The sequence below is a fragment of the Miniopterus natalensis genome, chromosome 3, assembly GCF_054644295.1.
Source record: "Miniopterus natalensis isolate mMinNat1 chromosome 3, mMinNat1.hap1, whole genome shotgun sequence".
NCBI lineage: Eukaryota > Metazoa > Chordata > Mammalia > Chiroptera > Miniopteridae > Miniopterus > Miniopterus natalensis.
Window position 1 is genome coordinate 93,648,870 of NC_142083.1, and position 10,526 is coordinate 93,659,395.

Sequence of the window (10,526 nt, forward strand, 5' to 3'; positions counted from 1 at the left end):
GGCTGCTATAGGTCCCCCTGGTTGGAGCCCTGTCCCTTCCTGGTCCCAACAGGAGCTCTGACCCACCAGTGAGTTCCTCCCCGCCCTGTGGGACCCCAGTCGTCTTGCACAGGTTCCACTGCTGGGAGAACCTCCCTGCTCTTCGAACTTGACTGCTTTGGGAACCAGTATAGCCACACACATTGAGAAGCCCAGACATTCTTTCCCCCTCACCTGTGACATGTGACGTGATTTAGTTTGAGAGCCCTAAGCCTATCAGCAAAGTGGCTTGGCACCACCTCTCAGCACACAAAGGCAGGAGAAACATGGGTGCGAAATGCAGCCCCCTCTCCCCAACTATTCAAACTGAGAACTAAAGAAAGCGCTGAAAGGGGTGCAGAGTAACAAACACATTCTCCAGAGAAGAACCTGCCTGGCCCATTTGACCGTGTTTGTAGTTCCTCTCACAGCCCCTTTTGTGGAGCTCGATTCACTGGAGGACCATGGTCTTGCTCACCTACTGCCTGCAACCTACTGAGGCTGCCCGTGGCCTGTCCCCCACCCAGGCAGGCTGAGGCTCAGTGGAACTCTTCATGTTCATGTGCTGTCTGCTCATTGAGTCCCTGGATGGCTACCACACTTTGCAGAGAGAGAGAGAGACTGGGCTCCAAGGGTTAACTGATTGTATCCACAGTTCAAATCCCCACATTGTCTTAGTGGAAGCCACAGGGGGACAGGATCCCATCTGGGCCCAGCTCCCTGCATTGGTCACTTAAAGCCAGTGGTGCCCCTCCAAAATCTTCTTAGGTAGCCCCCTGGCTATGTTGAGAGACAGGATAATGGAAGCATCTTAACTGAGACCCAGCCTCCAGCCCGGCCTTGGTAGGTAGTATTCAAGCATTGGTGGCCAGCAGGTCTCCAGGGAGGAGCAGTAGTCATGCTGGGAGGGGGTAATTTCCTGAGCCTGGTTCCAGAGGTGGTCCTGGTCATTGTGAGCTGAGTAGGTGGATTATGCCAGGTGTCACAGTCTGCCAAGCCCTGGGACCCTGTCTCCCCCTCACACCCATGTCCTTGGGGCCTGTGTATGTGGAGGCCCAGGGACCTGGGCTGCTATTCAGTGTCTCAGCTCCCAGGAGGACCTTGTTTCACACCAACCCATCCTTACTAAGCTCCTGCTGTGGTCAGAGCAGGCTGGAGAAAGGGCCCATTCCAGAGGGTGACTGATGGGAGCTGGGCTTCAGGACACTCCCACCCTTGGGTAGGAGGGGCCCTGGAAGTGGGGCAGGTGCCAGGAAAGAGGGTTTGGACCAGGCTGTAGCTGGGGTGGGTTGGGGGAGGCTGAGTGTTTTAGGAGCTGGGTTGGCAGGCCTGGAAGAGGCATTGATGGATCCCCGGTCTCTGCCTGACTGGGTGGTCACTGGTGGGAAGACAGGGCTGGTGAGAGGCGTTCTGAGAAATCAGAGGGCAGAGGCTTATTGGTGGGAAGCCAAGGTCTCATTCATTTGGAGACTATGGTGGGGGTTACACAGACCTGTGGGGGCCTGGGGAGAGGATGAGGAGGGTGGGGGTGGGTCAGGTGACCGGAGGTGTCTGGGTGTCTCTGTCCCAGGAGATAAATGGGCAGGGGAGACTGTGATCTCCACCTTTGGGCTGGGAGGGAAAGTGGGATTGTTGGCTAAAGAGCATGTCCTATTGTGTCATTCCTGTCTTTTTCTTTTTAAATATTAAGCCAAGGTGAGCATTTTTTTTTTTTTTTAAATATATCTTCATTGATTTCAGAGAGAGGAAGGGAGAGGGAGAAAGAGAGAGAAACATCAATGATAAGAGAGTCATTGATTGGCTGCCTTCTGCACGCCCCCCACTGGGGACCGAGCCCACAACCCGGGCATGTGCCCTGATCAGGAATCAAACTTCGATCTCCTGGATCATAGGTTGATGCTCAACCGCTGAGCCACACTGGCCGGGCGAGAGTTCATTCTGATTCTCTGTTCTCCCCCTGGGAATAGGGAGCTTGGGGGTACTGGGAGCTTCCAGGATGGGCTAAGGGTGGCCCAGAGATCCAGTGCTGATCTATGGCTACTTTGTTTCCCAGAGACGTCTCCTACAACCTGCTCCGGGCGCTGGATGTTGGGCTCCTGGCGAATCTCTCAGCACTGACGGAGTTGTGAGTGTCCCCTTTGGCTCAGCTGTGGAAATCCACGGGTGGGCAGGTGGTGGCAGCTTTCCACCATTGTGGTTATGGGGGCATCACTCAAACCCTGCTGAATCCCCCCTTTTTTCAGGGACATAAGCAACAATAAGATTTCTACATTAGAAGAAGGAACATTTGCTAATTTATTTAATTTAAGTGAAATGTAAGTTGCATTGTTTTTGACTGGTATCAGTGGCTGGGCCCATGATCCCCCAACAACACCCTACCCTCTTGACCTGGCCTTCATACCTCCTTCCTAGTTTGAGACCATACTAGGAATGGATGGCCATTTGTTTGCTTTTTGGGGGGCAGTGGGGAGGGGCTGATCTCCCTGGGATAAGGCCGGCGCAGACCCCTCCTCAAGGCCAGGCCTGGTCCCCTATACTTGCTATACGCTGAGTGCCTGGGCCTGCCCCTCCCACAGAAACCTGAGTGGGAACCCATTGGAGTGTGACTGTGGTCTAGCTTGGCTACCACGCTGGGCAGCGGAGCAGCGGGTTCGTGTGGTGCAGCCAGAGGCTGCCATTTGTGCGGGGCCTGGCCCCCTGGCTGGCCTACCCTTCCTTCGAGTCCCCTTGTCTGACAGTGGCTGTGGTGAGTGTGGGTGGAGCCAGCTTGGTTTTTCCCTGTGGTGCATCCCTGCCAAGCGCAGATTCCACAGGTGCTCAGGGGGTTGCCAGCTTGTGGGGCAGTAGATGGGGACCTGGGGAACAGGGCTGCGACAGACTGACTGGGTCAGGAAGGCCCTCTGGACCAGGGAGACAGTGTGGGAGGGATGAGGGGAAGACCAGTGGTGGATTGGGGTGGGGTGATCTGAGATCTAGAATGGGGGCTGAGAGGCAGCCATCTGCCCCTTCCAGGTGAGAAGTATGTTGCCTGCCTCCCCAACAACAGCTCAGGTGCCATGGTGCTGGTGGCCTTCTCAGCTGCTCATGAGGGTCCGCTGGTGCCCGAGACCTGCAGTGCCTTCTGCTTTTCCACTGGCCAGGACCTCGCCGCCCTCTCAGAGCAGGGCCACTGCCTGTGTGGGGCTGCCCATCCTCCCAACACCTCTTCTGCCTGCCTACCCTTTTGCTCCAACCCCCCACTGTCCCCTGTCCCTGCCTGTGGGGGCCCTACCATCCTCCAGAATGTATTCCCTGCCTCCCCAGGGGCTGCCCTGGTGGGGCCCCAAGGACCCCTGGCCTCTGGCCAGCCAGCAGCCTTCCATGTCACTGCCTTGCTACCTGTCAGCTCCACACACTGGGACTTTGGCGACAGCTCCCCCGAGGTGGACGTTGCTGGTCCTGCCAGCACTCACCACTATGTGCTGCCTGGGCACTATCACGTGACAGCAGTGCTGGTCCTGGGGGCTGGCTTAACCCAGCTGGGGACAGAGGTGCAGGTGGAAGCAGCTCCCACTGCCCTGGAGCTCATGTGTCCGGCCTCCCTGCACAGCAATGAGACCCTTGAGCTCAGTGTCAGAAATCTTGGTGGTTCAGGCCTTGAGGCCACCTACAGCATCGTGGCCCTGGGCGAGGAGCCGGCCCAAGGTGGGTGCTTCCCTGGGTTTGGGTCACCACTCCTGTTTCTCACTCCAGAGTCAGGGGTGGGTGAGGCAGAGTCCCAGGTGGGCACACATTAATGCCCTGTCTCTTTCCCTGCCTGCCCCCAGTGGTGCATCCTCTCTGTCCCTCCGACACCGAGATCTTCCCTGGTAACGGGCACTGCTATCGCCTAGTAGCAGAGAAGGCAGCCTGGCTGCAGGCACAGGAGCAGTGCCGGGCCTGGTCTGGGGCCGCCCTGGCCATGGTGGACAGTCCTGCCATCCAGAATTTCCTGGTTTCCCGGGTTACCAGGTGCCTGCCCCCACCCCTGAGAGGCTGGGAGGTTGTGTGGGGGTGCAGAACACTGTGTTGGGGGAAGGATTTGAGAGTCAGGAGAGGTGGGAGTAACTGGAGAGGCCTCAGTGCCTGCCAAGGCTGGCTGTTGGGGGGGTGTGGATTCTCACCTCCTGGGTCCCTTGTGTGGGAAGAGCCCAGTTGGACTGTGAAATAACACCCTGGTCATCCTCAGTATGCAGAAGGGGAAATCAGTTGAGGCCCAGAGTAGTCAAAGCCCTTACCCAAGGTTACCCAGTTAACATGCTTGGCCCCAGTGCCTGGCTCTGACCACAACTGTCATTTTTCTCTCTCCGTCTGTCCCTGTTCCTTTGCTTGTCACTGTGTCTGTCCCTTACCTCTGCCTATCCCTATCCTTCTGTCTGTCCCTGTGTCCATCCCTATCTATGTGTCTAGAATCTTTGCCTCTAATAGGGTCTTCCTACCTTGGCAGAGCTGTGGAGAATAGCCCTTTGGGGACTGATGTGTGGGTGTCTTGGTCCGCAAATGCCGTACCCTGGGCATGACACAGTGAGGGTCTGCTTGAGGCGAGGTCCCTTGGCTGGGCCCCTAGCCCCATGGTGTGGGCGGCTGGATGGGTACTACTGTGGGCTTTGCTTTCCAGGTCATGTCTCTGAGCCTTGGTATCCCCATTTGGAGAGCAGGGGCAGGGCCCACCTGAGGGGCTGCTGTGAGAAGCCTGCCCCCAGAGAGAGGATGAATAGAGGGGTTCTTATCTTTGGGAAACCCCCTGAGTCCTCGCCCCCATCATCCGCAGGGGTCTGGACGTGTGGATCGGCTTCTCGGCTGTGGAGGGCGCTGAGGCAGGCCCATTGCCTCGGGGTGAGGCTTTCAGCCTGGAGAGCTGCCAGAACTGGCTACCTGGGGAGCCACATCCCGCCACTGCGGAGCGCTGTGTGCGGCTGGGGCCTGCTGGGCAGTGCAACACAGACCTTTGCTCAGCACCGCACAGCTACGTCTGTGAGCTGCGGCCTGGAGGTATGCTGGGGCTGCTATGGGGCTGGGGAGTGCCTTCTGCTCTGGACCAGGACAATTTCCAAAAAACACAGTCTCATGGCCACCCCGGAGCTCCTCCTACCCTTGACCAGGACAGTGCCCCCTCTCCCTTCCCCCCAGGCTCCTTTCTTAGCCAGTGTTCATTAGGTGTTTGCTGTTGTGCTGGGCTGGGAGTACACTGAAGGAAACAGAGAAAATGGAGGAAGCTGGGGCACTGCCGCCAGGTGGCTCAGTCCTGCCCTGGCCCCTTTCACTCTCCTCTTTGGCCTGGGACCAGCACCTCATTGCATACTTGCCACCCCAGGCCCTGTGTGGGATTCAGAGAACTTCCTCATGGGGGCGCCCAGCGGAGACCTGCAAGGACCACTGAGCCCCTTGGTACAGCAAGAGGCCCTCTCTGCCCCTCAGGAGCCCATCGAGGTAGGCCAGCCAACATCCTGCTCCTGGATACAGTTTGGAGATCACCCTTACTCTGGCTACTGTGTGTCTCTTTAAAAAAACAAGCTGCTTTTTTTCTGGGCCTTTTTTAAAAATTCTCACTCAAGGATATTTTTTCCATTGATTTTTAAGACAGAGTGGAAGGAAGGGGGAGGGGAGAGAGAATCAAGGGGATTGAACCTGCAACCATGTACGTGCCCTTGACCAGGAATTGAACCCACGACCCGTTGTTCCATGGGTGGACGCTCTACTACTGAGCCAAAATGGCAAGGGCTTTTCTGGGCTCTCTTCATTTCCTATGTGCCAGTAGAGGTATTTTAGAAAACCCTCCAGTTGTGTAGGGAAGAGAACCCCTGGCCTGGTTTCCAGGAGAACTCTGAGCTCCTGAGCCTTTTCTCTCTGTCTGTGGATTTAAAAAAAAAACACATGGTGGGGCCCGGCCAGGCGTGGCTCAGCGGTTGAGCATCTACCTAGGATCCAGGAGATCGCAGTTCAATTCCTGGTCAGGGCACATGCCCGGGTTGCGGGCTCGATCCCCAGTCGGGGGTGTGCAGGAGGCAGCTGATCAATGACTCTCATCATTGATGTTTCTATCTTCCTCTCTTCCTCTCCCTTCCTCTCTCTCAAATCAATAAAGACATATTAAAACAAGAAACAAAACATGGTGGGGGTTCTGCCGCTCACAGATGATTTTGACCTGACTTTTCCTCCCTAGTGAAATGTGTCGGGGACCTTGTAAAGTCCCATATGATGACTCCTTCCCCTCTTGGCTGGAGGGGGCTAAGGGCCAGGGTTTGTGGGGCTGAGCACACCAACCCCCACCTCCTACCCTCTTCATCCCCCTTCCCCCTACCAGGTGATGGTGTTCCCTGGCCTGGGCCTGAGCCATGAAGCCTTCCTCACCACTGCCGAGTTTGGAACCCAGGAGCTCGGCCAGCCTGCCCAGATGAGGCTACAGGTGTATCGGCCCATGGGAGGAGCAGGTGGGACTCTGTCTTGGTGGTGGGAGTTGGGGGGCTTGAGTTGTGTCTCTGCACTGTTATGTCTGCTGGTCCCTTGGCCACTGGACTGGTCTCCAGCCTCGAGGTGGACAAAATGGGGTCCACAGAGACACTGACTCATGCTCAGGATTCCAAGGACAGATTGGGTAGGGCTTGCCTGGGTGGGGGGTTCTCCCAAGTCAGTCAGCTGGCCTGGTGTTGGGAGGGGTAGGGAAATGATGGTAGAGGCCAGAGGTCCTTCCTGGTAGGGCCTCATGTAGTAGTGGAGGTCCCTGCCTATGGCCTGTTAGCAAATCAGGACCTGTGACACCCTTCCTCTCCTCACAGGGGCCCCAGAAAACAGCAGCGAGCCTGAGAGTAGGTCCCTGGAGAACAAGACTGAGCTGGCTCCTGAGTGCACACCAGAGGGTCTCTGGTGCCCCCGATCCAACATCTGCCTGCCACTGGACACCCCCTGCCATCCTTGGGCCTGTGCCAATGGGTCCACATCAGGGCCAGGGCTCCCACAGGCCTCCTACACACTGTGGAGGGAGTTCCTCTTCTCTGTGCCTGCGGGTCCCCCCGCCCAATACTCGGTGCGTGTCACTGGCCTGGGTGCCATCTGCCTCCCCCTCAGCCACCTGAGGTCTGGGTCTCCCCATTAAACACAGACAAAATGCAGATTCTTTCTCATAGTCCACTAGGCCGCCTGCACACCTATGGCCTTGGAGCCTGTGTTCATTACCCAACACAAAAGCTCCCCGCCCTAGGACCTTTATACTTCCTGTGCTTTCTAAGGAGGACTCTAAATGTCTCTTGGCTTGTCCTGCTCCTTCCTGTCCTTCAAGTCTTTGCTGCAGCGTCCCTCAGAGGTCCCTCCCTTGTCTGGGGAAGCCCCACCCCTCCCTGCATTCTCTCTGTTTGCCTTGTGCATATTCTGTTTGTCTGAGACTATCCTTCTGTCCCCACCATGAGTGCTTGGGGGCCTCTGTGAAGTATGGTGGAGTGTGAGTGACTGATGAGTGTTGACATCCATATGGAGGAGTGACTCTGGGTTACCCTGGGAGGATCCCGCCTGCCTGTTAGAGTCCCTGGTCCAGAGCTTTTCTGCAGGCCCTTGACCAGAGGTGGCCCACTGTGAGGACCTGACGCAGCCCCACCTCCTTCTCCTGTAGGTTGCCTTCCATGGCCAGGATGGCCCCCTGCTCCCTGGTGACCTCATAGGTTTACAGCATGATGCCGGCCCAGGTGCCTTCCTGCGCTGTACCCCAGCACTTGGCCACTCTGGCACTGAGGCCCCATACCTCTCTACTAATGCCTCGGCCTGGCTGGCCTGCCTGCCCACCCAGCTGGAGGCCAGCCGGGCAGGCCAGACCTGTGCCCTGCGGCTGCTCACTGCCATGGAACGGGTCACCCCCCTGCTGGGCCTCAGACCCAACCCGGGGCTGGAGCAGCCGGGACGCTATGAGGTCCGGGCCTCAGTGGGCAACAGCGTGTCTAGGTGGAACCTATCCTGCAGCTTTGATGTGCTCTCCCCGGTGGCTGGGCTGCGAGTTGTCCACCCCATCCCCCATGATGGCCTCCTCTACATGTCCACCAATGGCTCGGCCTTGGTGCTCCAGGTAGACTCCGGTGCCAATGCTACAGCCACAGTGCGCTGGCCTGGAGGCAACATCAGTGCACCCTTCGAGGCTGCCTGCCCTGAATCAGTGGCTGCCCTGGTGCCAAGCTGTGCCCATGAGGCCAACAACACCCTGTTCTCAGTGTTGGCACTGCCCAGGCTCAGTGAGGGCGAGCATGCAGTGGAGGTTGTGGTGGAGAACAGCGCCAGCCGGGCCAACCTCAGCCTATGGGTGAAGGTGGAGGAGCCCATCTGTGGCCTCCGAGCCACGCCCAGCCCCGATGCCCGTGTGCTGCAGGGCGTCCTGGTGGTGAGTGTGGCCAGTGGGTCTGCCCAACCTCTCGTGAGATAAGGTGCCCATGCAGAGAGTGTCCCCTCCCCGGTTATGAAAGAGCTTGGTTAGGTAATGGGCAGGTCCTGTTAGGTGGTCATTTATTCCTAGATTACTGAAAAGTTACTGCTAGAAGAGTGGCTCTGAAAATGTTTCTTTCCACTCTTGCATTTCAAGAAACAAATTGTGGAACTCTTCGTGCACCTCTGAACTCATTAACCCTGGGTGTGTTTTCAGGACCTTGAGCACTTTTTGAGGTGGGGTCTGATGCCACCTGGGCACATCAAGGCTTCTCTGGGAAGGGATTGTCCCTAGCCTAGGGTGCCCACCCTGAACAAGGCAGCCACCAGCTCTGCACCTTTGCACAGGGGCCTTTGGAAGTGCTGTTTCTGACAGCTCTGCCACTGTACAGTTGTGTCCCCAGCTTACCTAGTCACACCTGTTCACACCTGTTCTATCAGGCGATGCAAGTAAATATCCAGCCATGAGGCCCATTCAGACTCAATGTGCCCTCCCAAATGGCACTGTGTTGTCCTGCTGTCCTGAGCAGGAGTCCTGGAAGGGGTGTGCAGATTTAGATATGACAGGTGGGGAAACTAAGGTACAGAGAGGTCAAGGTGTGACTAAGCCCAAGCACAGCCCCATACCATGTGGCTTCCCAGTTGAGGGTGGGCCCTGGGTTCTCCTCCCCGTTCTTGCCTTCCCTTTCCCCCACAGTGTCTTCAAGTCCTATCCCGGAAGCCCCACAGGGAGGTGTATCCAGCCTGGTAGACATGGGTTAAGGGCAGAGTTGCTCTTCCAAAGACCCTGTGCTGGGGCAGAGTCACTATTGGCTGACGATGTGCCCTTTCCTCAGAGGTATAGCCCCATGGTGGAGGCTGGCTCAGACGTGGTCTTCCGCTGGACCATTGATGACAAGCAGTCATTGACTTTCCACAATGTGGTCTTCAATGTCATCTACCAGAGCGCTGCCGTCTTCAAGCTCTCGGTGGGTAAAGGGCGCAGGAAGGGGCAGTAGTTGGGCAGATGTCCATGCTTGCCCTTGCCTTTTTCTGTTCTGCTTTGCTCCTGATGATCCTGTGGTAGCCAGTGGTGAGTGCAGGGTGGAGCTTTGCCCATTCTGCCTTGAGGCCCTCTGGCCGCCTGATCGCCACCATCTGCCTCCACAGCTGACAGCCACCAACCATGTGAGCAATGTCACTGTGAACTACAATGTCACCGTGGAGCGGATGCATAGGATGCAGGGCCTACGGGTGTCTGCAGTGCCGCCTGTGCTGCCCCCCAATGCCACGCTGGTGCTGGCAGCTGACGTGCTAGTGGACTCGGCCGTGGAGGTGGCCTTTCTGTGAGTATACTGGGCCCAGCAGGTAGCAGGGGTGCCAGGTTCTCCCCTAGCACCCGCTTCCCAGTTCCTACCTTATCTGTCAGGAGGTGCTGGGTACATAGGATCTGTGGGGGGGTGGGAGCTGCAGCTGGGCTGGGTGGTCTCCTGAATGAAGGTACAAGGAAAGAGCGACTATAGCCAGGCCAGTGGGTGGCCCCCCATCGGAGCAGCCAGCCCGTCCCACTCATCCTCCCAGATGCTCACTGCCTGCCTGCTGCCCTGGCAGGTGGACCTTTGGAGATGGGGAGCAGGTGATCGGCCAGTTCAAGCCTCCATACAACGAGTCCTTCCAGGTCCCAGATCCCATGGTGGCCCAGGTGCTAGTGGAGCACAACACCACTCACACCTATACCATCCCAGGTGAGGGCGGGCCTGCCACCTGCTGGCCCCCACTGGGCAAGCCCTGCCTTAGGAGCAGGTCCCTTTGAGCCAGCTTGGGTTTATGGCCTAGGGCCTTAGGGTGAGAGGGGTGGCTAGAGATAAGGGATGGACTAGGTCACTGGACCCTGTGATTTGAATCTGCTGATAGGAAACTGGACCCTTCTGACTCTTTCTCTGAGACTTATTTTGGAGAGAAGGGGAGTTACTGTTTAAAATCCCAGAAGCCTCACACAGAATGCAAAGTAAATAGCAGGGCCTCTGTGATCCTGGCTTTGCACTGGCACTCACTCTGTTAACCCAAGTGAAGTCATACTTCGAGACAGTCTGTTCCTCATCCCACTTCTG

At 57.2% G+C, this 10,526-nt stretch overlaps 1 protein-coding gene across 2 annotated transcripts in view; it reads left to right on the plus strand.

Moving 5' to 3' along the window:
- The window catches only part of PKD1 (polycystin 1, transient receptor potential channel interacting), a 46,799-nt gene that overhangs the window by 12,319 nt on the left and 23,954 nt on the right, over positions 1–10,526 (plus strand). For both annotated transcript variants that reach the window (XM_087815711.1, XM_087815712.1), the window contains exons 2-14: positions 2,072–2,143; positions 2,262–2,333; positions 2,595–2,764; positions 3,031–3,702; positions 3,825–4,008; positions 4,808–5,028; positions 5,351–5,466; positions 6,341–6,467; positions 6,813–7,060; positions 7,640–8,395; positions 9,273–9,404; positions 9,586–9,761; positions 10,027–10,160. In XM_087815711.1, coding sequence (XP_087671837.1) covers positions 2,072–2,143; positions 2,262–2,333; positions 2,595–2,764; positions 3,031–3,702; positions 3,825–4,008; positions 4,808–5,028; positions 5,351–5,466; positions 6,341–6,467; positions 6,813–7,060; positions 7,640–8,395; positions 9,273–9,404; positions 9,586–9,761; positions 10,027–10,160 — 3,080 coding nt within the window. The remainder of the gene's footprint in view (positions 1–2,071; positions 2,144–2,261; positions 2,334–2,594; positions 2,765–3,030; positions 3,703–3,824; positions 4,009–4,807; positions 5,029–5,350; positions 5,467–6,340; positions 6,468–6,812; positions 7,061–7,639; positions 8,396–9,272; positions 9,405–9,585; positions 9,762–10,026; positions 10,161–10,526) is intronic.